General features: G+C 42.7%; 1 protein-coding gene across 4 annotated transcripts; it reads right to left on the bottom strand.

Moving 5' to 3' along the window:
• Nucleotides 1-1332: 1332 nt before the first annotated feature.
• Nucleotides 1333-27966, bottom strand: LOC141121591 (uncharacterized). 4 transcript variants are annotated; one of them, XM_073611233.1, is made up of 8 exons: nucleotides 27870-27924; nucleotides 21299-21642; nucleotides 19007-19189; nucleotides 18793-18890; nucleotides 18476-18703; nucleotides 18180-18398; nucleotides 11158-11293; nucleotides 1333-2977 (listed from the first exon to the last, which is right to left on the bottom strand). In XM_073611233.1, exons 3-8 carry the CDS (start codon nucleotides 19038-19040, stop codon nucleotides 1650-1652), a joined length of 2043 nt encoding a protein of 680 aa, XP_073467334.1. In that variant the 5' UTR covers nucleotides 19041-19189; nucleotides 21299-21642; nucleotides 27870-27924; the 3' UTR covers nucleotides 1333-1649. The 4 variants fall into 4 exon arrangements, with proteins under 4 accessions (XP_073467334.1, XP_073467336.1, XP_073467332.1 ...); XM_073611235.1 differs by having other exon boundaries at nucleotides 19007-19122; XM_073611231.1 differs by lacking the exon at nucleotides 21299-21642 and having other exon boundaries at nucleotides 27870-27966.

Genomic DNA, 27966 nt, shown 5'->3' with positions numbered 1-27966 from the left:
TACTAGCATTAGCCAGCACCTGGGGCTCTTTGTTCCTGGAGACCAACAGCCAGTTCATACCTGGACAGATTCACCCTAGTGCAGGGACAACATTCACATCTGGAAGATATTAGTTATGAGGAAAGGTTGCGAGCACTGAACTTATTCTCTCTGGAGAAGAGACGCTTGAGAAGGGATATGATTTCAATTTACAAATACCGTACTGGTGACCCCACAATAGGGATAAAACTTTTTTGCAGAAGAGAGTTTAATAAGACTCGTGGCCACTCATTACAATTAGAAGAAAAGAGGTTTAACCTTAAACTACGTAGAGGGTTCTTTACTGTAAGAGCGGCAAGGATGTGGAATTCCCTTCCACAGGCGGTGGTCTCAGCGGGGAGCATTGATAGCTTCAAGAAACTATTAGATAATCACCTGAATGACCGCAACATACAGGGATATGACATATAATCACACACATAGGTTGGACTTGATGGACTTGTGTCTTTTTTCAACCTCACCTACTATGTAACTATGTAATTATGTGTCCATCAGTGCAGCCTTATTAGTGTCCATTATTGCAGCCTCATCAGTGCCCATCAGTATAGCCTTATCAGTGTCGATCAGTGCAGCCTCATCAGCGCACATCTGTGAAGAAGAAAAACAACTTATTTGCAAAATTTTATAAAAGGTTTTTTCTTCAAAATTTTCAAACCTTTTTCGTTTGTTTACAAATAAAAAAAAAACAGTGGCGATTAAATACCACCCATAGACAGCTCTATCTGTCTCAAATGATAACAATTTAATATGGGTATAGTGCTGCAGGACCACGCAATCGTCATCCAAAGTGCGATAGCACTGAAGGCTGAAAATTGGTCTGGTCAGATAGGGGGTGAAAATGCCCAGTAGGCAAGTGGTTAATGTCTATACCAGACTTGAAGGACCTGGTATTACTATGAGGGGGACCCCACACCTTTTTTTTGCATGGGCTCCTCTTTAAAATCCACACCAGACCTGGCAAAACTATTGGGGGGGGGATGTACCCATGCCAATTTTCGTTCCCCACAATCCGTGCCCTCTTGTTTACATTATACTGTCAATTGGCTGACAATATAACGGACTGAACGGGAGTGATTCCTGGAGACTGATGGGGAGTGATTCATGGAGACTGAAGGGGAGTGATCACATTTAGCACCAGCAGTAATGCTTGACTTGAAAAAACACCAGTTTAGTTGGGCCGACTGTTGAATCTCCAAACAAGCAAAATAAAATCTGAAATGGTAATGCGTACAAAAGACATATTAACCTTGTTCTCACCACAAGAGGATGAAAAAAAAATGAACACTCCAGATAGGATGGGTAAAATTTTATTTATATTGTCCTCGAGGGGTTGAGCAGAGGGCAGAGTCAACCCTGAGAGATACCATGAAATTGTCAGGAAAAACATTTTCTACGTATAGGAAAAAAATATGGCTTCTCACCTTGATGTATAGCAAAGTCTGATTTTTATATATAACATTTTCCACACTCAGAGCAGGAATACAGCTTCTTCCCAGTGTGGAATACCTTATGTGTGACAAGTTCTAATTTTCGTGGATATTTCCCACACTCTGGAAGGAAAGCAGCTTTTCCCTTCTGTGGCACATCAGATGTACACATCCACTGGGCGTCTATAATTTCCACACTCGGGGCAGAAGTATGGTTTCTGCAGTGTGAGATCTTTGATGTCTAACAAGAACTGATTTACGTGAATAACATTTCCCGCACTCAGAGCAGGAATACTTCTCCCCTGTGTGAATCTTCTGATGTTTGGAAAGACTGGAAACCTCTGGAAAACTTTTCCCGCACTCAGGACAAGAGTATGGCCTCTCGCCCGTGTGAGATCTCTGATGTTTAACCAGGTCTGATTTCTGTGTATAACACTTCCCGCACTCAGGGCAGGAATATGGCTTCTCGCCAGTGTGAAACCTCTGATGTATAACCAAGTCGGATTTTTGTCTAAAACATTTTTCACACTCAGAGCAGGAATAAGGCTTCGCCCCTGTGTGAGAGCTCTGATGTCTAAAAAGGTTTGATTTTTTTGAAAAACATTTTTCGCACTCAGGACAGGAGTACGGCTTCTCGCCTGTGTGAGATCGCTGATGTGTGATAAGGTTTGAATTCAGTGAAAAACATTTCCCACACTCAGGACAGGAATACGGCTTCTGCCCAGTGTGCAGCCTCTGATGCCTGTAAAGACTGGACTTCTCTGCAAAACATTTGCTGCACTCAGAGCAGGAATATGGCTTCTCGCCTGTGTGAGATCTCTGATGTATTAGAAGATCTGATTTCTGTGAAAAACCTTTCCCGCACTCAGGACAGGCATAAGTCTCCCCTGTGTGAATCCTTTGATGTTTGTAAAGAGTGGACTTCTCTGTAAAACACTTCCCACACTCAGGACAAGAGTACGGCTTCTCGCCTGTGTGTGATCTCTTATGTTTAACCAGGTCCGATTTCTGCGCATAACATTTCCCACACTCAGGACAGGAATACGGCTTCTCACCTGTGTGAAGCATCTGATGTCTGTAAAGACTAGACATCTCTGTAAAACATTTCCCACACTCCGGACAGGAATACGGCTTCTCACCTGTGTGAGATCTTTGATGTCTAACAAGGTCTGATTTCTGTGAAAAAAGTTTCCCGCACTCAAAACAAGAATGTACCTTCCCACCCATGTGAGATCTGTGATGTACAGTAAGATTTGATTCTGAGCTAAAACTTTCCCCACATTCAGGACAGGAAAACTTCTCCTCCAACTGAATTCCGGCACCATCCCTCACAGTACGAGGTTGCTCAGAGTCAGAGGGATTTGATGGTCTATCCACACTGTGAAGTCCACCATCCATAGCTGAGCTCATTGTCTTTTCTCCTGCACAATCTCTTGTGATGTCCTCATCTTCCATTTTACAACCTGGAGATAAAATGAGACGATTCCTTGAGGGTTTCTTGATGGCGTGTCCTGCAAAAATATAAAAACCATGATCAATAGAGACGAGATGGGATTCTACCTGGATCAAGTAGTCTTTATTGAGCAGCTGTTCTCTGTGGATGTTCCATCCAGTTGGGACCCTTTCACCTTCAGGGCCTTGCAGATCACTTCTACATTTACACAGCCTTGTCAGAAGAGCAGGAACCAATAGGGACTGGGAGGTGCATGCTCTTCACACAATCACAGGCCTAGACACTGGGTCAAAGGATCTCTGACCCCACACTATTTTTTATTTTTTTTGCCTTACAAAAAAACCATACAAGGCCCTAAGTGTTAGGCAGCAATAATTCAATGGTTGTTAGGAAGCTGGAAAAATGACAAATTCCAGTCAAACCTAAAGCCCATCCGGATTCCTTAACTGCTTGCTGGCCAGCCGCCGCAGTTGTACTGCGGCAACATGGCTCGGCTGTGCGAATCGCCGATATGTTACTTCGCTCCCTCTGGTGGCCACTAGGTCTCGCTGACCGCTGGACTCCCACAATCACTCGCAACACGCCGATAACTGGGATCTGTGTGATCCCGGTTCTCTGAGGGGAGAAGTGACAGATCGTCTGTTCATACAAAGTATGAACAGCGATCTGTCATCTCCCCTAGTGTGCTCCCCCCTTCAGTTAGAACACACACTAGGGAACATAATTCCAAACACACTTGATCTGCCCCTAGTGTTAACCCCTTCCCTGCCAGTTACATTTTTACAGTAATCAATGCATTTTTTTTAGCACTGATCGCTGTATTAATGCCAATGGTCCCAAAAATGTGTCAAAATTGTCCGATGTGTCCGCCATAATGTCGCAGTGACGATTAAAAAAAAAAAAAAAAGAAGTCGCAGATCGCTGACATTACTAGTAAAAAAAAAATATAATAATAATAAAAATGCTATAAATTTATCCCCTACTTTGTAGACGCTATAACTTTTGCACAAAACAATCAATATATGCCTATTGCAATTTGTTTTACCAAAAATATGTAGAAGAATACATATCGGCCTAAACTAAGATAAGAAATAGTTATTTTTTTAGATATTTTTGGGGGATATTTATTACAGCAAAAAGTTAAAAATAATGCTTTTTTTTTTTTCAAAATTGTCGCTGTTTTTTGTTTATAGCGCAAAAAAAAAAACGCAGAGGTGAACAAATACCCCCAAAAGAAAGCTCTATTTGTGGGAAAAAAAGGACGTCAGTTTTGTTTGGGTAGAACGTCGCACGACCGCGCAATTGTCAGTTAAAGCGACACAGTGTCGAATCGCAAAAAATGCTCTAGTCAGGAAGGGGGTAAAATCTTCCGGGGCTGAAGCGGTTAACTTCCTGGTATCCAGGATAACTTTTTATCCTGGTGAAACTGTTAAAGAGGAAGTAAACTCAGAAGAAATATTCCCAGTAATCATATAACCACTATGTATAGCATTTATAAACTCACCAGGTTAAGAAATAGCGTTCTAGGATCTTCCTTACTGTTTGTGCAGCTTGGTTTCTTCTTTATCTGTTCCTGCCTAAGCCGGCGCCATGTTTGCGGTTGCCTTTCCGCTGCCAGCCTCATCTGCACTTCTGCCCTTTCCTCTCTGTCAAAGTCAGAATCTCGGGCATGCTCAGTAAAGATTAACCAAGCCTCGTTTTAGTATACCGTTACCATGGCGACAGCCCGGCAAACCAATGAGAGCACACATGCAAATATCCTCCCTGTGTTAACCATGAATGTCCTTGTTCACACCCCCTGTGATGTAGCTGGTCACATGGGGTGTTTCAAGAACACCAGGATCTCGTGGGATTGTCATGCTGTGGAGCTCTACTATCAGAGGTACGGCACATAGATGCATAGACTGACGTTGTGCGGAGTTTGCCGTAAGTGAGGGACAAAACGCGCATGCACGAGGGACGTCACTGACACAGATATCGTTGATATCCCCTAACAAACACAGTTTTTAAAACTTTTAAAGCCACCTACATTATAAGTGATTGTAAAATGCTTTACATGCGGTAAAGTTGGGCAGTGGAGCTTACTTCCATTTTAATAGAGTCTTATCTTAATACTTAGCTATAAGACTGCTAAAAAGAAGAAGGACCAACTTATGAAAGGCACAATCTGTGTTATATACCCTAATTATATATATATATATATATATATATATATATATATATATATATCTGTGCCTACATAAATCATGTGTAGCCAGGTACAGGACTGCAGCAGTCAAGTTAAAGACCTTGTTTCAAAATGCAGTCTCCTTGAAGTTGTTGTGCTGTTGCTTTTTTCTCCTCCAGCCAGCAGGGGGAGAGTTAAATCAGTCCAAGCTTAAAAAGGGGTTGTAAACCCTCGTTTTTTTTTTTTTTCAAATAACAAACATGTCATACTTACCTCTACTGTGCAGTTCGTTTTGCACAGAGCGGCCCCGATCCACCTCTTCTGGGGTCCCCCGGCGGTGCTATCAGGTCATCCCAGCATCGGAAAACCACCTAGGAGAAGCGCTCCCCTTGGGGGTCCCTCCCGAGTCTGGCTTTTGCTTCCATAGACACAGAATGCTGGACTTGGCCCCGCCCCCCTGCGTCATTTGATTTGATTGACAGCAGCGGGAGCCAATGGCTGTGCTGCTATCAATCTATCAAATCAAGAGCCGAGACAACAGGCAGAGAGGTAAAGCGTGTCTCCGCCGTGAGAACGAACCGGCTCAGGTGAGTAAAACGAGGGGATGGTCAGTGTCAGAAGTTTTTTCACCTTGATGCATAGGTTGCATTAAGGTGAAAAAACACGAGGGTTTACAACCCCTTTAAAGACTGTAATATAGAACAGCTGGAACACTGGGTGATGTAGTTTGAGACATATCGAGGAGATGGTCTTTTTTTAAATTACAAATCCCCATGGCCTGTGTGCTGCAGGAAGAGGTAGGGGGGGCTTTACATCCTTTGCCCGGGAAAAGGCTGCTATCTTGGAAGACTGGACCTGTTGGAGCGAGCCAGCCTGGGAGTAGGCCTAAGCTGCTGGCGTCGGGAGCGCTACTTGTGCAGTCCACAGACCAAGGCAGCCGCTGTGAGATCGCTACCTTCACCGGATCTGTTGTCTGATCTTTAACCAAAAGGCCGGAATATCCTTCAGACCAGTGGAACTGTTGATTGTCACCACCTCGGGAACCTGCACACGAAAAGGAGCCCCCTTCCACCACAAAACTTCATTGTCTCTTAAGAAGTTGGTGAGCGGGCCGCTGAACCACATACACTTACATCTGACATACCACTAAAAGCAGAACATCAATTACTCTTCCTTATAATCAGATCCTTAAGGTTGATGCCTCTATTTCTTGACTTCACCTCATATACTGCCATCCCAGGGTGCAGTTTTAATACAGTTCACCAAGCACCCCTCTGACTAATGAGTGTTTGCATTGCATTGCAAAAGAAGAACAACTCTACATCTAGTGCCTGCAGGATATAACCATCATCATTAATGGACAAACCGTCGCCTACAGAGCCTCAACTAGGGATATATGTAAAGAACCCGCACTCTGGAATCCATCCAAATTCTTTATTCAATAATCACCAAGTACAGAGTAACTACAGGGCCCCAACATTAGCCGGCAACATTTTATCTTAAAGACTCCCTCTTGCTCGGTTTCAAACCCCTTTTTGTGTTTTTTATGCTGGTGTCAGGGCTGGGCTCATCCCTTCCTTCTCAGAGCTGGCCGCTCACCTGTCAGCTAATTGCCAGCTCCTATCTCCCCACAGTTACTCAGCTGTTGGTGATATCCTGCTCGTCAGTCCTGCCTACTTAAGCCGTCCAGCCCAAAGGATCTCTGCCTTCGCCTTGGTCAACATCACAGAGCCTCCTGCGTTCCTGTTTAAAGACTTGCTTTGCTGACATCCCTTCTGGCTCCAGATCCTGCTTGCTGTTCCACTACATTGATCCCTGACTTCTGGCTTGGCTGACTATCCATTCCGGTTACTGAACTTTGGCTATGTTTTGACTAGAGGTCGACCGATATATCGGCCGGCCGATATATCGGCCGATATTTGGCGTTTTTTACTTAATCGGCATCGGCCGATTGTGCTGATAAAAAAGGCCGATTATAACTTCAGCAGTGACTTGCAAATGACTTCTGTAATATAAGTCAATGCAAGTTGCCTGAAAGTTATCTTCTCTCCTTCTCTGGGCAGCCTGCCAAGTCTGATAAGAAGATACATTTGTATCTCTTCAAGTTCTTTTTTATCAATAGACTGAACTCCGTGGAGAAGTTTTCAGTTTAACCATTTAAAGACTAAATCTTTTCTGACACTTGTTGCTTACAAGTAAAAATCCTGTATTTTCTGCTAGAAAATCACTTAGAACCCCCAAACATTATATATATTTTTTTTAGCAGAGACCCTAGGGAATAAAATAGCGGTTGTTGCAATATTTTATGTCACACGGTATTTGCGCAGCGGTCTTTCAAACGCAATTTAAAAAAAAAATACACTAATAAATTAAAAAAAAAAACTAAGCAGTAAAGTTAGCCCATTTTTTTTTGTCCAAAAGTTTTGATTACCTGTTTTTGTGTATTAATTTTTAAGATATAGTTTTTTTTTTATATTTTTTTTAATCTAAATTCTACATACAAGTGAACTGATTGGAGGTTTGTTTTGTTTAATAAATGTTTAAATGTAAAAAAAATTTCTGTATCACTTTAGGTTGCTTTCACACTGGAGCGGGCATGCGTTGACGGTAAAACGCTGCTAGTTTTAGCGGCGCTTTACCGTCATTTTAGCGGCGCTATTCGGCTGCTAGCGGGGAGCTTATCACCCAGCAGCAGCCGAGGAAGAGGTTAAATGCGCGCCTGAAGCGCCGCTGCCGAAACGCTTTGCAGGCGCTTTGGCAGCGGTGTGCATTCATTTCAATGGGCAGGAGTGGTGGTATACACCGCTCCAAAGATGCTGCTTGCAGGACTTTTTTTTAACATCCTGCCAGCGCATCGCCTCAGTGTGAAAGCTCTCGGGATATCACACTGAGACTGCAGGGGAGCCGTTTTACAGGCACTTTACAGGCGCTATTTTTAGCCCAAAAGCGCCTGAAAAAAGCCCCAGTGTGAAAGGGGTCTAAATGTTAGATTTTATGAGATGAAGGGGAAAAAAAAAAAAAAAAAAAAAATCGGCCTAATATATCGGCCCAAAAAAATCGGCATCACATATCGGCCATCGGCCACTGCGATTTCTAAATATCGGCATCGGCATCGGCCAGAGAAAAACCCATATCGGTCGACCTCTAGTTTTGACTACGTTTGTTCTTTTTACTTTTATTATTAAACAAGGGTGATTTAACTGTACTTCTGTCTCAGTCTGATTTCATGGTTTCTGACAGCTGTTTGACTTTGATTACATTTCCTAACCAGTCTAGACCTAACACAGGCACCATTAGGACACGTGGGTGAAAAAGTCCTGTTTCCTTGTTAAAGGGAACTCACTCATTGCCTGCTGAACACTCAGGGTATAATTCCTACTGTTTATGCCGATTTGGGGCTACTAAACCACATGTATATAGTAGGTGAGGTTGAAAAAAGACACACGTCCATCAAGTCCAACCTATGTGTGTGATTATGTGTCAGTATTACATTACATATCCCTGTATGTTGCGGTCATTCAGGTGATTATCTAATAGTTTCTTGAAGCCATCAATGCTCCCCGCTGAGACCACCGCCTGTGGAAGGGAATTCCACATCCTTGCCGCTCTTACAGTAAAGAACCCTCTACGTAGTTTAAGGTTAAACCTCTTTTCTTCTAATTGTAATGAGTGGCCAGGAGTCTTATTAAACTCTCTTCTGCGAAAAAGTTTTATCCCTATTGTGGGGTCACCAGTACAGTATTTGTAAATTGAAATCATATCCCCTCTCAAGCGTCTCTTCTCCAGAGAGAATAAGTTCAGCGCTCGCAACCTTTCTCATAACTAAGATCCTCCAGACCCTTTATTAGCTTTGTTGCCCTTCTTTGTACTCGCTCCATTTCCAGTACATCCTTCCTGAGGACTGGTGCCCAGAACTGGACAGCATACTCCAGGTGCGGCCGGACCAGAGTCATGTAGAGCGGGAGAATTATCGTTTTATCTCTGGAGTTGATCCCCCTTTTAATGCATGCCTATATTCTGTTTGCTTTATTAGCAGCAGCTTGGCATTGCATGCCATTGCTGAGCCTATCATCTACTGGATTCCCCTAGAGGTTCTCCCCCCAGTGTATAGATTGCTTTCATATTTTTGCCACCCAAATGCATTATTTAAAATTTTTCTACATTGAACCTCATTTGCCATGTAGTCGCCCACCCCATTAATTTGTTCAGGTCTTTTTGCAAGGTTTCCACATCCTGCAGAGAAGTTATTGCCCTGCTTAGCTTAGTATCGTCTGCAAATACAGAGATTGAACTGTTTATCCCATCCTCCAGGTCGTTTATAAACAAATTAAATAGGATTGGTCCCAGCACAGAACCCTGGGGAACCCCACTACCCACCCCTGACCATTCTGAGTACTCCCCATTTATCACCACCCTCTGAACACGCCCTTGTAGCCAGTTTTCAAACCATGTACTCACCCTATGGTCCATGCCAACGGACCTTATTTTGTACAGTAAACGTTTATGGGTAACTGCGTCAAATGCTTTTGCAAAATCCAGATACACCACGTCTACGGGCCTTCCTTTATCTAGATGGCAACTCACCTCCTCATAGAAGGTTAATAGATTGGTTTGGCAAGAACGATTCTTCATGAATCCATGCTGATTACTGCTAATGATATTGTTCTTATTACTAAAATCTTGTATATAGTCCCTTATCATCCCCTCCAAGAGTTTACATACTATTGATGTTAGGCTAACTGGTCTGTAATTCCCAGGGATGTTTTTTGGGCCCTTTTTAAATATTGGTGCTACATTGGCTTTTCTCCAATCAGCTGGTACCATTCCAGTCAATAGACTGTCTGTAAAAATTAGGAACAACGGTCTGGCAATCACCTGACTGAGTTCCCTAAGTACCCTCGGATGCAAGCCATCTGGTCCCGGTGATTTATTAATGTTAAGTTTCTCAAGTCTAATTTTAATTCCGTCCTCTGTTAACCATGGAGGTGCTTCCTGTGTTGTGTCATGAGGATAAACACTGCAGTTTTGGTTACTGAAGCCCCCCGATTCACTCGTGAAGACTGAGGAGAAGAATAAATTCAATACCTTCGCCATCTCCCCATCCTTTGTAACCAGATGTCCTTCCTCATTCTTTATGGGGCCAATATGGTCTGTCCTCCCTTTTTTACTGTTTACATACTTAAAGAATTTCTTGGTATTTTTTTTGCTCTCCTCCGCTATGTGTCTTTCATGTTCTATCTTAGCCGTCCTAATTGCACCCTTACATTTCTTATTGCATTCTTTATAAAGTCTGAATGCTGTGGATGATCCCTCAACCTTGTATTTTTTGAAGGCCTTCTCCTTTGCTTTTATATGCATTTTCGCTTTTTTAAATTTATTACCCAATGGGATACATTGGCTAATGCCCTTATTTAATATGCTCTTAAAGCAAACCCATCTCTCCTCCGTATTCTTTGTTCCTAATATTTTATCCCAATTTATGCCTTTTAGCAAGGTTTGTAGTTTAGGGAAGTTGGCTCTTTTGAAATTCAGTGTCTTTGTGTTCCCTTCATGTTTCCTATTTGTGCGATTATACTGTCCTTTGTTTTTCCCTATGATAGCTATCTACCCAGCGTGTTAAATTGTGCAACGGTAATTGACTTTGGCTTGCATCTGTCTAATAACCATGTTGCCAAATAATAATCAATCAGTTCACTTTGTCACAGGTTTTTTTTTTTATCTCACTCAAAATAACTGGGGTATAGAGTGTTAAGGATTTTTTGCGTTTAACACTTATCTAATAGCCTGGTGTGCCAGTACAGCTTAGGCCTGTGAAAGTTGGTGGCAGAGGACAGAAAACCCGTCTTTACTAGTGCCACCTTTGGGGGTAGCACTACACATGTCTGAATAGAAAAACTGTCTGCAACAAAGAAAAGGGGGTTTATCTCAGAGAAAAGAAGATCTATTGTGCAGGATGAGTATCAGTGACTTTTATTATTGGCAGAGATCACTCATCTCTCGCCCCAAATCTGGACCAATCAGTGTGCAGTAACAGAGCAGAGAGAACAGAAGAATAATATATTATGGCTCACCTGTGCTGATCTCTGTAGGAGTGTCCTCCTCTTTGAATGTCCTCGTCATTCCAGCCTCCTCCGTATATTGCTGATCATCCCGCACATACGTCTCTTCTACTTCACCCTCAACTTTCATGTTCATTAGATCTTCACCCTAAACCAACAGAATGGCAGAAAATAACATCTGTAAAATAGAACTATTTATGATGTGAGATCACATAGAAAATATCATCTTGTAGAGTCCACACATCGTCTCCACATGTCAGAGTGTTCAATCACGGTGGGTGGTGCAGGGGGCATGGCCGGAAGCAGATGGAGGTGAGAGCTGAGGAGTGAGAGTGGATATGGCCCTGTGATTAGCCTAGTCAGCCTGTGGAGATGTGCTTGTTTACGGCCCCCCTGCTCTGTCGCCTATGAGTTTGATATCCCCTGTGCGGTAGCGGCTGGTGCTGTGCGACCCTGTCCGGGACGTGTGTGGGATCGGAAGCTGGTGGAGGAGAGGAGTGTATGACGCAAGCCAGACGAGGGGGAGCGTGGCTCGGCTGCGGGTGAGAGAGATTGGAGGAGGAAAACACCAAAGGTCAGCAGCTGTCAGAGTTGCTGGAGGCGGGACTTTCAGTGTGTACCGCAGCTAACATGCTAGCTGAGCTGTGTGAAGATTATAAGCAGGAATTTGGTGTGCTGGCTGGAGCAGTGTAACTAGAGACAGTCTGGCAGCTGTAGATAGCGGTGGGGTGAACAGCTGTGTGCAGCTGTGAAGATCACAGAAGCAATCCTTGGGTCCTGTGTATCCCCCATAAACCAGGCTGGAAGTATCCTCTGCCGTGTGAAGGGAGGTATCGTATTAACTCTCTTAACCCTTTGTAACAGTGTTTGGTGCCACCTGTAGTTCATTTTGGAAGCATAGCAGGGACTGCCGTGTATTGAAAATATTGAGTTACTGGATCAGTTAAGCCTTCCTTTGAGTTAAGATAAGCCTTCCTTTGAGTAAAGAAATAAAGTATATACTGCTATACTGTGACACTGTGATACGGGCTGTGCAGGTGGAAAAAGCATAAACTTACAAGGTGAACCAATATGTCAGCAAGAAGGAAGGGAGAGGAACACCCCAACCAGGACAATATGGGTATCCAGTCTCTACGGTCAGCCAAAGAGAAGGAAAAAAGCCTTCACCCTATTGTGGCGGGGGCAACGGCAGCGGCGGTTGCAGCATCCGCCAAATTAGAGAAAATGGTTCTTGCAGCGGAGCATACTCCTAACAAAGGGGGGCATCTAGCACAGAACAAGGCGGCAGTGGACAGGAGGAGTCAGGGACAGTCGAGCCTGCACACTACTACGGCTAGTACAAAAACTCCCTCTACAAAAAGCGCAGGTGTCTCTAGTAAAGAATTAGAGGCCTCAGCCTCCTCAGAATGTAAGGCAGAGGATGAGCCCTCCCTAAAGGACATTCTTCTGGCAATAAATGTATGTAAGCAGTCTCTGGGGGAGCTTGGAGTTCAAATGAAGGATATCAAAGAGGAGCTGTCTTTAGTGCGAAACGATCTTAAGAAAACCGCAGAAAGGGTGACAGAAGCAGAAAATAGAATAAGCCTGATAGAGGATGAGCTATTCCCTCTGAAACAAGAAGTGAAGAGCTGGAGAGAAAAATGTGACAAGCTGGTGGGGAAGTTTGATGAGATGGAAAATAGACTTTGCAGGGACAACGTGAGGGTGGTGGGGGTCCCTGAGGGGAGTGAAGGTCCAGATCCGATTGTTTTTCTGGAGAACTGGTTGGTGGGGGTGTTTGGGGGTGAGATATTCTCCCAACAATTCTCAATAGAACGAGCACATAGAGTCCCGTTTAGACCCCCCCCCTCCTGGAAACCCCCCAAGACCATTCATCGTGAAGTTCCTAAATTATAAGGACAAAGTAACTCTCCTACGTAAAGCCCGTGACTTGGGGAAGGTTCTATATAAAGATGCCAGGATATCAATATTTTCAGATTTCTCCCCGGACCTACAGAGGCGTAGAGCTGGGTTCCTGGGGGTTAAACGTAGCCTCCAGAAATTCAATGTTACATATGCCCTCCTCTACCCAGCTAAGTTAAGGATAACCGCACTGAGGGGAAGTCAGATTTTTGAGACCCCTGACAGTGCACTAGCTTGGTTAGAGGATAAGAAAGATTTTCTACCCAGGAAATAATGGAGGAATCATGAGGGAATTAGTAGACACAAATAGGGTTAAGGTTAATTTTGTTTAATAATATATTTGTTCACTTAAAGGAGCAGGATTGTAGTGAGTGTTGTAAATGGATATGAGATGGGGAATGGTGTTAAATATTTTTGTTTGGTGTACAGGGGGGGGAGGGGGGGAGGTGGGGGGAGGGGTGGGGTGGTAAGGGTGGGGGTGGGTTGTGGTACGGTAGGGTAGGTGGATGTGGGCTGGCCATTAAAAAAGCCCCTAGGGGTAACCTAGAGTGGTATGGGAAGGATGGGCGGAAAGGGGGGTGGGGAAATTGGGGAGGGGGGGTGAGGGGGGGTGGGGGGATTAAGTATGGATATAGTAAAACACAATATAAGGTAGTAAGCCGCACGTTAAATGTAAAAAGAACCTGTGACACATTGAATTATAGAAAAACACAGAAGACACAGATAAAAATAGGGTTAAATATATTGATAATCTGAAAGTTTGTAGTGAGACAAATGATATGCAGGTTTTGCACTGGATGTTACACGATATGAAAAGTAGGTTTTGGGTGTTATGGGGAAACACAGAGTTAATATATTGTAAACACGATACAAAATCCAACACCTAGGTAAATGTGGTATGGGAAGAAATGGAGCAGGACTACACTAAAATATGAAAATAATAGGAAGCTTCAAAAGAATAATAGGACCGGTGGAGAGCTATAGAGGGGGTACCCTTAGACGATATCTGTCCTTCTTCCGTTTGTGTGGTGTTAACTTTACTTTAGATTAGTAAATGGGACTAAAGATAGGCTCATGGAATGTTAGGGGGATGGGCACTCCCTCTAAGAGAGCACTGGTATTTGATATATTAGAGACTTTTAAAGTTGATATTGCTTGTCTACAGGAGACGCATTTGACACGGGATACGAAAACTCACATAAGAAATAGAAAATATTGGCACCAGTTTCATGAGGTACACACCTCCTATTCAAGGGGGGTGGCGGTGTTAATTGGGAAAGAGGTTGTGTTCTCCTGTAGGCAGTGCAATATAGATGTGGAGGGGAGGTATGTTTTCCTGCATTGTACAATAGGGAATCAGGAATGCATATTAGCGAATATTTATAACCCTCCACCTTTTAAACTAGACGTTCTATATTCTTTGTTGAAGTTCATGGTGGATAAACCGAATATACCTGTTATTGCTGTAGGGGATTTTAATGTCGCAATAAATAAAGAAATAGATAGATTTCCCCCAGGAAAAAAGGGGCAGGGCTCATACGGGATCCGAATGAGCCAGTTTCTTAAAGAGGCAGGGCTGTTGGACCTCTGGAGAATGTGTAATCCAGGGGTGCAACAGTTCTCATGTTATTCAGGTACTTACTCTTCACTCTCAAGAATTGACTTTGTACTAGGTAATGATCTGGCCGCACATATAGTCAGAGACATTACGTATCAACCTAGGGGGGTATCAGACCACTCATTGGTGACTGCCAGGATGGTTACTGGATTGAATAGACAACGCGGTATGTGGAAACTAAATCCAATCTGGCTTGAGATATTTGCGGACCCAAATAAAATTATAACCAGAATGAGGGAGTTTATAAGTGTAAATGAGGACACCACAGCAAGAGGGGTAATGTTGGATGCCCTGAAGGCATACCTGCGGGGTCTGTTGATCCAGCAGGTATCCAGGTTAAAAAAAGCCTCAATGGCAGGGGAAGAGAAGGCCAGGGAGGAGCTTCGAGCGGCAGAGAGGGAACTTGTGAGAGATCCAACCCTGGACAGTCAGCAGAGATGGGAGGATAAACAGTTAAAATATAAGGAGGTAATGACTAGGAAATCCGAAAACAAGAGGCTATTTCAAAAACAAATGTTATATGGAGAAGGGGAGAAAGTGGGGAAGATACTGGCCCATATTGTTAAATCAGATCCCCCCCCCCCCCCCCCCGACGATCCCCGCTATTAGAACCAAAGATGGTGAGATTACATCCCATCCAGATAAAATCAACGAAACATTTAAAATATACTATGATGAATTATATAAGTCTCGGGGCTCAGCGGAGGGGGCGGATAGGGAAGACTTTTTTAGGAAAATAAGGCTGCCCTCCCTTTCAGGATTGGAGATTGAGGCATTGGAGGCCCCGATTACATTAGAAGAGATTGGTATAGCAGCAAAGGCACTGGCCAATAAGAAATCCCCTGGGCCGGATGGCCTCCCAGCGGAGATCTACAAGAAGTATGGGGAGATATTGTTACCGGAACTTTTAAGGGTATTTGAATGGGCGTATCAGGAGGGGAAACTACCTGAGTCAATGACTGAGGCTATAATAATAATAATATTACCTAAAGAAGGGAAGGACCCCTTGGAACCTGATTCTTATAGACCGATCTCCTTATTATGCTCAGATGCAAAAATCTTGGCAAAGATTCTGGCCACCAGACTGCAAAGGATAATACATAGGTTGATCCACCCGGATCAAACTGGGTTTATTCCCCAGAGATCAACAAGTGAAAATATAAGGCGGTTCTTTTTGAATGTACAAACCCCAATAGAAAACTCGGGCACCAGAGCTGTCCTGATGTTAGATGTAGTAAAGGCATTTGACAGCCTGGAGTGGGGATTTATATGGCATATGTTGCAGGTATATGGGTTTGGTCCCTCATTTAGTAAGTGGGTAAAGATTCTATATAATAAACCTAAAGCAAGGGTCAGAGGCAATAATATACTCTCGAGCGAGTTTTGCTTGGAGAGAGGCACCAGACAGGGGTGCCCCTTGTCGCCTCTGATCTTTGCTTTAGCAATGGAACCAGTGGCTGCCGCTATAAGGCAAAACAGGAGTATGGAAGGATTCCGGAGAAGCACTGGGGAGGAGAGGATCGCATTATATGCGGATGATGTACTTATCTTCTTAGGAGATACAGAAGGTTCACTTGGTCAGGTGATGGGTATCTTCGCAGAGTTTGGGGGGATCTCGGGCCTTTCCATAAACTGGGAGAAGTCGGTGATATTGCCAATAGACCCGATTAAGCAAGGTACCCGTTTGGAGGAAACCGCACTAAAAATTGTGGAAAAAACAAAATATCTAGGCATCCACATAACTAAAGAACCGGGTAACTTCCTAAATAATAACTTGGTCCCACTGTTGGAGAAATTTAGGAAAAAGACTGAGATATGGAGGAGACTTCCACTGTCGGTAGCTGGTAGGTGCAACCTGTTAAAAATGCTATGGTTGCCTCAGCTATTGTATATCTTACAAAATTCACCAGTATGGATCTCTGGAAAGTGGTTTAAAAAAATAGATATGCTGTTTAGAGGGTTGATATGGAAGGGAGGGCACTCCAGGGTAAGCCTACAGACACTACAATTAGCGACAGGTGAGGGGGGTATGGCGGTTCCGCATCCGCGAAACTATTTCCTGGCAGCCCAACTGCAACATCTGAGATCAGGTAGTGGTTATGGGGGTAATAATAACACGGAAATAATGATTGTTGGAGCACCTCATAGGCAGATTTTGGAGGTATTAGAGGCAAACTCGTTTACCTATAGGACCCCTACGATTAAACTAATGTTAAAAGTGTGGAACTCAATTAAGGGCATGAAGGGTATGGAGGGGGAAGCGAGGCACAGCCCTTTATGGAACAATAAGAACTATCAGGAACTATTACAGATAGGTAAAATTAGGACCTGGGAATTAAAGGGGATAGTAAAATTAGAGCAATTATATAACGGTAATATGTTAAAGACCTTTGCCACTTTAAAGGAGGAATTCGGTATTCCAAATCAGTCATACTTTAACTATGTACAGATCAAGCATGCACTGCAGGCCCAATTTGGAGTACAAGGCCCGAACTGGTGCCAGTCACCCATTTCCCAAAAGATAGAGAATACTGTGGGAGTAAAAGGGCTAATAACAGAATTCTACCAATACATTTGTAAAAACAGTAGGGAAGGTCCTGAGAAACTTAAGTGTAGAAGGGAATGGGAAAGGGACCTGGGGACAATATCGGATACTCAGTGGAAAGAGATTCTGGAGGGGGGTCATCAGGTGTCGGTTTCACCGGCCCAGAAATTCTCACATTTATTGCTCCTTCACAGGGCATATTATACCCCCAAAAAACTGTTTAAGTATGGGAGAAGGGTAAACGCTGATTGTCCCAGATGTCAAAATACGGGAGATATGTTACATATGATATGGAAATGCCCCAAGCTATTTCGCTATTGGACGGAAGTGGTTGAGAGTATAAATAAGGTTTTCGATCTGAAACTTAATATAGACCCGAAATTATGTGTTTTGGGGGTAGTGGGGAATGGAAAGGCTAAGAGTAAAGCGGTGCGGAGATGCCTTTATCAGGCAAGAAAGGAAATAGCAAGGAGATGGCAAGCAGAGAAACCCCCTTCAGTAGAGGATTGGTTTAGAACGGTGTCAGAAACAATAGGGAAGGAAAAGACAGTCTATGTTAGAGGAGGGAATATAAAGGAGTTTAAAAAAATCTGGACTCCATGGATTGAGAAGGGAGAATATCTAGTTAGAGCATAAAGGAAAAAAGAGGATATGGAAAAGTGTAAGATCTAAGTATTAAGTAGAGGTGTGCACGCAGGTAATATAAGACATAGAGTGGGCTGACTACCAGGTTTATAGGTTAGTGTAAAGGGGGGTATAAAAGGGAAGAAAGTTAGTAGAATACACCCGGTAGGGTGGATATATACATCTTGTAGTGAAGTAGTGGACTGTATTACTATGTGGTTTTATGTACATTGTTTAATATGAGATGTGATGTATTTTGTATGAAGATGAATAAAAAGTATTGAACTAAAAAAAAAAAAAAGAGTGTTCAATCACTTTATGTTCCAAACCCTCAACTCCACCCACCTGATGATGGTGAGGGATGCTGTGACCTTCCTGTGTGGAATCCCGGGAATACAGAGGACGGGGACATCTCTCTGGTGGGTCTCTGTTATTAGGCTCCATCATAATGTCCTTGTAGAGATCCTTGTGTCCTTCAGAAAGCTCCTCCATCACTCCATACTCCTCATCTTCTTCTTTATACTCTTCTTTAACAACAATATTATAATTCCCGAGGTTTTCATTCTGAATATATAATAAACATTAATTGTAACAAACATTCTGTGTATAAATCATAGCTACCATTAATTGTCAATATCTACCTGATGATGGTGAGGGATGGTGTGATCTTCCTGTGTGGAATCCTGGGAATACAGAGGATGGGGACATCTCTCTGGTGGGTTTCTGTAGCTGGATGACTCCACCATGGTGTCCTGGTACAGATCTTTGTGTCCTTTTAGAGACTCGGACTGCTCCATCACCCCATCCTCATCATTCTCATTTTTTATCTCTTTTTTCACCTCAGCTTTAGAATCTCTCACGTTTTCACTCTGAATATATAATAAAAATGACACCAATTATAACAAGGCAGATAATGTACAGATCCCAATTATAGTATCAGTGATTGTTCCTGATCTACCTGATGATGGTGGGGGATGGTGTGACCTTCCTGTGTGGAATCCCGGGAATACAGAGGACAGGGACATCTCTCAGGTGGGTTCCCATTACTGGATCCATCTGTAGGAAACACACACACTGACTGAATACATTAGTTCTATGTGTTTATCAGATGATGGGGGATCTAGGTGGACCCTCCGTACTGCTCTCTCCTTTACAATAAAGTCTCCTCTTACCCGGTGATGTGAGGGGCGGCTGATTCTCCATCATGAGGTCCTTGTAGAGATCCTTGTGTCCTTCAGTTCACTGATCTTGCTGGCGATTTCTAGAACCTTGTTTTGATTTCTCTATTCTGTCAGGGAGGGAGGTGGAGGCAATGTGATGGTCATATGATCACCGGGTTTCACAGGAGGAAAACTCTAGATTTCAACACAAATGGTAAAATCAGATGATACTCCCAGAATCCTCCTCACCTCTCTGGTCAGGTCTCCATTTTATTAAGGCCCCACTTCAGGCTGAGGTATAATTTAACCACTTAAGGACCGTAAGAATTTACCCTCCTTAATGGCCAGGCCTTTTTTTGCGATACAGCACTGCGTCCCTTTAACTGACAATTGCGTGGTCGCGCAACGCTGTACCCAAACAAAATTGACGTCTTTTTTCCCCCACAAATAGAGCTTTCTTTTGGTGGTATTTGATCACCTCTGCGCTTTTTATATTTTGCGCTATAAACAAAAAAAAGCGACAATTTTGAAAAAAAAAAAATATTTTTACGTTTTTCTATAATAAATATCTCCAAAAATTATATAAAAAAAAATAAATTTCTTCCTTAGTTTAGGTCGATATGTATTCTTCTACATATTTTTGGTAAAAGTCCAACAGTCCTGCTTTGCATGTGAGAATGCCAAGGTTCTGCCCACATTCTAAGAGCATTGGAAAAAAGTCACAGCACCCTTTAAAATTCTGCATAATCTTGAGGCACCCCATCCTAATATGTAAAAGAAAAAAAATAAACGAACAGCTTTACAAAATGCAGCAACAGCCACACACGTAGGACACGTAGTTAACCTTAAACTACGTAGAGGATTCTTTACTGTAAGAGCGGCAAGGATGTGGAATTCCCTTCCACAGGCGGTGGTCTCAGCGGGGAGCATCGATAGTTTCAAGAAACTATTAAACACCTGAACGACCGCAACGTACAGGGATATACAATGTAATACTGACACATAATCACACACATAGGTTGGACCTGATGGACGTGTGTCTTTTTTCAACCTCATCTACTATGTAACATTAGAGGTAATGTATTCTTCCAAAGCAAATAGACCTTTGCACGCTGGTATATACTTATATTCCAATGCTTCACTTCTCCCTCAGTTTTTCTCCCTCACTCAGCTAATGTGGCCCCGGTGCCGACAGAGAGGGGAGAGGCAAACAAGGATGCTGTGCGATTAATCGTTAAGAATCAAAATCAAGTTTTTTTCCCCCTGGTGATCTTAACAAAGCATTTTCCCTATTCTGTGCAGAGTTCTCTGCTTCAAAAAAAAAAAAAGAAACACAACAGGCAGTCTGCCAAGTTTCACAACATTCCTCAGCCACTGAGCTAACTATAAACATTGTAACGTTTTGTTCTTTAGATCAAAGGAATGAACTTCGATCTGCAAATGAGGTCAGTTTAACCACTTAAAGACTAAACCTTTTTCGGACACTTGTTGGTTTCAAGTTAAAATAATCATTTGCTAGAAAATTAATTAGAACTCCCAAACATTATATATATTTGAAGAGACCCTAGAGAAAAAAATGGTGGTTGTTGCAATATTTTATTTCACACTGTATTTGGGCAGCGGTCTTTCAAATGCAATTTTTTGAAAAAAAAAAAATACACTTTAATGAATTAAACAAAAAACTAAACAGTAAAATGTTAGCCCAATTTTTTTGTATAATATGAAAGATGATGTTACGCCACGAGAATCGTGATCTTTATTCTAAGAAAAAAAATTGTGATTCTCATTTTGGCCAGAATCGTGTAGCTCTACTGTGCAGGCGCCCAACATCCTTCTTATCAACCATTCATATTAGTGGTTGTCAGGACGTCGGCGGCTAGAAGGTTGTAACAGTGCATAATGAAAACCTGTGGCTTGGTCTAACTAAAAGGCAGGCTTGATCCACCAGCTAGCTTGCATACACTTTTTTGGTAGTTTTTAGGCATTTTGCCAAGGCACCCCTGAATAAACCTAAAGGCACCCCCAGTGTGCCTGGAAACCCTGGTTGAAAAAGGCTACTATAGACTGATGAGGTGAGAAGATCATTGGTGGGAAAGGTGACATCTCCAAAATGAAGAAAATGTTTCCGCCCCGTAAGTTGGGGAATGTTTTGACCCTGAAGGGGTTAATCAAGGTTTCCACACTATATATATATGTGTGTATCATCATCTGCTGGAGATAAAAGACATCACAGTGACTATGGAGGAAGAGGACGGACATGACGGGGGGGTTACTGGGTGTAAATAGAAAATAAGATCTTATTACCTCTTCTGCTGTCACTTCCAGCGATGTCTTCTCTCTACTTCCTTCTGACTCACCTCTCACCCAGAACTTCCTATTTATGCCTGACATCACTTCCTGATTGTGCCTGACATCACTTCCTGTCTTCCATAGAGACTTCCTGTCTCAGTATAGGTGAGATCACCATCTTGTGGAGTTCAGAGAAACTGCAGCCCCAAGAAATGTTTCATAGTGTGAACATAGTCTTGTCATTGCTGCCAAGTGTTCCAGATACTGTAGGACAGTCCCGGGATCCTGGCTACTGCCCCAGCTCGTGTCTCGCAGGTTCCAGGACTATGTGCAGAGTGGAGAGTGTGATCAGGTAAGTACTGAAGGAGGAGAAAGAGTTAACATGACTAAAACTTTACAATAGCTGACAGAGGAATATCTTTATTTTCTAGGGTCTTGTTTGTCACGATGACCACAGGATAGATAAGGTCTGGTAAGAACTGGTTTTGATATGATGTCTTCAAAGTCAGAACATCAGCATTAAATAGTTTAAATGATGTTTTTAGATAATATCCCCTGTCAGCTAAAATACTAGTTTAGACTATGTCTGAGATGCTATATGTTTGTATAGGAATTATGTGTCATGTGATGAACTCTGTCCTCTCTCCCTCCTTTTCTTTAAGTTGTGCAATATTCTTTGTCCACAATTTGTATAAAGATACGATTCTTTGACTTAAAACTAAGCATTCATTGAACGACTCTCTTGTCTTGTGCATCGGATGCTTCCGGAGCTCCGAAAGAATTCCATTGATTATCCAGGTCAAAGCAGATTTAACCCCTACAAGTACCACCACTGACCACCAATGCTGAGCTGCGGTTACACTTTGGTAGTACTGACACCAACAATGGGGCCCATTGTATCTCACTGACACCAACAATGGGGCTTATAGTATCCCACTGACACCAATGATGGGTCAATTAATTTTGGCTACAGTAAATTTGTTTAATTTCTTTTTGGAATTTGTTCTGGAACCTGTAGGATGAGAACACAATGGGGTTGATTTACTAAAACCGTAGAGTGCAAAATCTGGTGCAGCTGTGCGTGATAGCCAATCAGCTTCTAACTTCAACTTCTTCAATAAAGCTTTGACAAAAAAAACCTGGAAGCAGATTGGTTTCTATGCAGAGCTGCACCAGATTTTGCACTCTCCAGTTTTAGTAAACCAACCCCATGGTGTACTCACCCTACAGGTTCCAGGACAAATTCCAAAAAGGAATTAAACAAATTTACCTAATCAAATTTATGTAAAGAACAAATGGAAAAGGAAACAAAAGTTTTCATTCTGCACATGGCTAATCAGCAATGGGGCTTATTTTACCCACTGACACCATCAATAGGGCTTATTTTTCTCTTATTGAACTTCCACTTCCTGTCTGCAAATACAATAAAGACTTCTTGGGTTTGCAACTCCTCGATATAAGTGAGATCACAACCTGTGGTGCTCACAGGAACTGCAGCCCCAAGAAACTTTTCATACTTTGAACACAGCCTTGCACTGTGTATGTACTGTATATCATAAAGATGCCCACTAGAGGTGAGGTTTGGATTCACCACTGCCATGGGCTTGAGCTAAAGCCTGTGAGATTAAGATTCACAATCCCGACAACTTTTTGCACAAATTTGCCTGGGACAATATTTTTACACCATAATTCACTGAGTTTCCCACAAAAGGCCTGGTATGTATTTTAGGAGGACTTTACACCATTTTTTTTTAATCTTGTTCTAAGATGTGCCACAGAAAAGTGACATTTACAAAAAAAAATAATAATACAGTTTAACCACTTCAATACCAGACACTTTTATCCCCTTCCTGCCGAGGCCAATTTCCAGCTTTTGAAGAAACATTATTAATTTGCAAAAAAAGTTGGTTTTTTTTCTTTAAAATGTTTGGTATTTTTTCTCTTTTATATAGCAAAATAAAAAAAACTGATTAAATACCACCAAAATAAATCTCTATCTGTCTCAAAAAATGATAAAAATTTCATTTGGGTACAGTGTTCCTGAGTAATTTCCATTTAAAAAACGTGACATTCTGCTACTTTTAGACTTTTTCACAGCTTAGCCACACAGAGAGGCCCAAAATCCAAGGAGCACTTTAACCACTTCGCGCCCGTAGGGCTTCCTGGGACGTCCTCGACTTTGAGGGGCTATATCTGAATGATGCCTGTAGCTACAGACATCATTCAGATATCGGCTTTTTCCGCCGGCAATTCCCTACACCATAAGAACGATCATAGCAGCTGTTACGCCACTTGATCGTACTTACGGGCGGCGGGAGAGGATGACCCCCCCCCTCCCGCCGCCCTCCGGTGCTTGTACCGACTCACCGCTTCCATCGGTGAGTCGGACACAGGATCCGCCAGCCCCAGATGGTGATCATAGAGATTTCCGGCGGACCAGATGGTCGCCGGAGTCTCTATGATTGTTCGGAGGCCGGGCGCGATGTTATGACGTCACGCCCGGCCTCTGCATTCAAAAAAACGGCGCTGCTTTGGCTGGGAAGTGGTGATCGTTTTTTTTTTGTTAATTTAAGGCTTCCCAGCCTAGAGGTGAGATGTGGGGTCTTATTGACCCCATATCTCACTGTAAAAAGGACCAATCGTGCCATATTCCTATTACAAGGGATGTTTACATTCCTTGTAATAGGAATAAAAGTAATCAATTTTTTTTTTTTTTTTAAATGTCAAACTAAAAAAATAAAAGTCAAATTAACAATAAAAAAGAAAAAAAAATTAAAGTGTCCTTGTCCCCGTGTGCTCGCACGCAGAAGCGAACGCATACGTAAGTCCCGCCCACATATGAAACCGGTGTTCAAACCACACATGTGATGTATCGCCGCGAACGTTAGAGCGAGAGCAATAATTTTGGCCCTAGACCTCCTCTGTAACTCAAAACATATAACCAGTAAAAAATTTTAAAGCGTCCCCTATGGGGATTTTTAAGTGCCAAAGTTTGGCGCCATTCCACGAGTGTGTGCAATTTTGCAGTGTGACATGTTAGGTATCTATTTACTCGGCATAACTTTATCTTTCACAATATGCAAAAAAATTGGGCTAACTTTAATGTTTTTTTTTTTTTTTTTAAGCATTGTATTCTCTAGGGTCTTTGCTAAACAATATATATATAATGTTTGGGGGTTCTATGTAATTTTCTAGCAAAAAAATGATGAATTTTACATGTAGGACAGAAATGTCAGAATTGGCCTGGGCATGAAGTGGTTAAGGCTTTCTAAGGGCATAAACCATGCATCTAATTTCCTGATTACCTATCATATTCTTGGAGGCCCTGGAGCTCAAGGACAGTGAAAACAGTTGGGGATACTGGCTCGTTTGACACTAGTACTGGTATGGCAGTGATCAGGACACTGGTGTGGCTCTGATTAGGATGCTGGCTTGGCTATGATCAGTACACTGGTATGAGGTATAGCTGTGATCAGGATGCTGGTATGGGATATGGCAGTGATCGGTATGCTCGTATGAGGTATGGTGGTGATCAGGATGCTGGTGTGGGGTATGATGGTGATCAGGACACTGGTATGGGGCATAATGATGATCAGGACATTGGTATGCGTTATGTCAGTGATCAGGATGCTGGTATGAGGTATGGCAGTGATCAGGAAGCTAAAATGGTGTATGGCAGCGATCAGGATACTGGTATGGGGTATGGCGGTGATCAGGACACCGGTATGGCATATAGCAGTGATCAGGATGCTAGTATAAGCTATGGTAGTGATCAGAATGCTACGCGCATTTCGTCAAAATCTGACGTCGTTTCGGGGATCAGGCGACGCACCGAATCATCGCGCTAAATAGTGTGACGACGGGACCACGCCTCGATGTGAGTCTTGGGAGGCAGGAACCCGAATGTCTCAAACCATGAAGACAATAGAACAAAGAAATCTTTATTAAAACGTTCTTTAAAAACAAGAAAAACAGAAATGTAAGGCGCGCACACCTAGTGCATTACCAAAGATAATTTAATAATAAAAATGTTTTATATAAAAGTGGGTACTCACAAAATGCAACTGACAAAAGGTCATAAAAAGAATGCATGGACATGCACAGAACACAGAGTACAGCTAACGCGTATCTAAAATCCTCACCTTATCTAAAATCCCCTCCTCAAAGCCTCTCTGAACAATAGTTTCTAATTCTCTAAAGTATTGAACCTTGGGATCTGAGGGCAACAAAGTATATGTATTCTCGTCCCTGACTATGCGGTTCAAGAAAAAGGGATGCTCTAGAGAACTGTTGGGTCACACCCTTAAAGAGGTCATTGGTATGGAGAGAGGGGATTTACTTAAACAGAAGCCCCCCCGCACAGATAGGGCACCCATAGTGCCTTTTATCACGACTTACTCTTTTCAACATATGAGCATTAAGAAACGTATCAATAAACATTGGCACATACTAGGTAATGACCAGCCTCTAAAATCAGTTTTACCGGATAGACCTCAAGTCACCTATAAAGGAGCCCCTGCCCCCCCAAATATTCTTGACCCTCCGCCTATCAGGAGGGGTTTCTTTCAAGACCTTACCGGCTTTTATCAATGTAGGAGGTGTAGGGTGTGCTCCCTTAATGGTTGTAGCCATAGAACACAAAAATTCTTCTCATCCAGCACCTCCAATGAATTCGAAATAAAACCATTCATTACTTGTTGCACCGAGGGGGTGGTTTATCTGCGCCAATGCCCTTGCGGCCTTCAATAAGTGGGCAGGACTAAACGCCTCCTCTTGGTGTGACTTAATGAACAAATCACTAATATTAAAAATGGTTTTCAGAAACAATCAGTTTCTAAACATTATTCATTGGTTCATGATAAAAATCCTGCCAAAACTATATTCCTGAGGATCGATAAATTCCATCCTCAGTGGAGAGGTAGCTCTCTGGTGCGTGATATCTCTAGACTAGAAATGGCATGGATATACAAGATCAAGTGCTATGTTCCATTGGGATTCAATGTAGACATTGATGTTAATGCATTTATTGATAATTCCTGATGGTGCAGAGTATGGGTATAGGCCTACATTTTGACCTATATTCTTTAGAGTCTACTGGTTATGGTTATTTAGTTATTTTTGTGAACTTGCTGTGAGTCTTGGGGAGCCTCACCCCTTTTTCCTCTCTATTAGATCTTTAGAATCTATTGTCTATATGGAAATATACGTTCTGTATAGATTCTATTTTGATTATAGGAAAATTGGTGATTTTTTCGTGTTTAAGACATGATATGAGTTCATTCATGTACAGTATTGGTATGGTGTATGGCGGTGATCATGACGTTGGTATTAGGGTATGGCTGTGATCAGGATACTAGTATGGGGTATGGCCGTGATGAGGACACTGGTATGGCATATGGAGGTATCAAGAAAGGGGTATGGGTATAATGATGATCAGGACACTGGTATGGGACATGGTGGTGATTAGGGCATTGGTATGGTCTATGGCAGTGATCAGGACGTTGGTATGGGGTATGATGTGATCAGGATGCTGGTATAGCATATGGTGGTGATCAGGACATTGGCATGAGGAATGGTGGTGATCAGGATGCCAGTATGGGGTATGTCAGTGATGAGGACGCTGGTATAGGGTATGGCAATGACCAGGACACTGCTATGGTGGTAATCAGGATGCTGGAATGGGGTATGGCCATGATCAGGACGCTGTTATGGCATATGGTGGTATCAGGACACTGGTATGAGGTATGATTGTAATCAGGATAGTGGTTTGAGGTATGATGGTAATCAGGGTGTTGGTATGGTGTATGGCGGTGATCAGGACGTTGGTATGGCGGTGATCAGGATACTGGTATAGAGTATGGCCATGATCAAGACGCTGGTATGGCATATGGTGGTGTCAGGACACTGGTACGAGGTAAGATGGTGATCAGGACTTTTTTGTTTATGGTGCAAGAAATAAAAACCGCAGAGGCGATCAAATACCATCAAAAGAAAGCTCTATTTGTGGGAAAAAAAGGATGTCAATTTTGTTTGGGTACAACATCGCACGACCGCGCAATTGTCAGTTAAAGCGACGCAGTGCCGCAATCGCAATCTTCTGGTCAGGAAGGGGGTAAATTCTTCCGGGGCTGAAGTGGTTAAAATGTTCAGTGGCCAAATGGAACTCAATAAAAATGTTTTTTGCAATGGAACATGCTGCCCGGGGCAGTGCCCACCACCTATAATACTTTTTGACACTCCTTTGCCAATTAGCACAGAACACAGGCATTTTCAATTTAACTGATTCAACTCCCATTGATTTTAATTAGGGTTTAGGTTTAGCATCCAAACGTCTTCAAAGTTCAAAGAACCCAGTGCATTTTGGCTCATCCCTAGTAATAAGGAGACATCTCCAAAATGAAGAAAATTTCCCGGCCTTATAAGGAAGTAAAACTTCTGCCCCTGAAGGGGTTAATCTAGGTTTCCACACTATATATGTGTGTATCATCATCTGCTGGAGATAAAAGACATCACAGTGACTATGGAGGAAGAGGACGGACATGACGGGGGGGTTACTGAGTGTAAATAGAAAATAAGATCTTATTACCTCCTCTGCTGCCACTTCGTTAGCGGCTAGTTCCCATCCTCCAGATTCACCTAGTGATGTCACAGAAAACATGTGACCAGGAAGCAGGAAATCGAGG

The sequence above is a fragment of the Aquarana catesbeiana genome, unplaced genomic scaffold (genome assembly GCF_042186555.1).
Source record: "Aquarana catesbeiana isolate 2022-GZ unplaced genomic scaffold, ASM4218655v1 unanchor226, whole genome shotgun sequence".
Taxonomy (NCBI): domain Eukaryota; kingdom Metazoa; phylum Chordata; class Amphibia; order Anura; family Ranidae; genus Aquarana; species Aquarana catesbeiana.
This window is presented reverse-complemented; position numbering and strand designations above follow the sequence as displayed.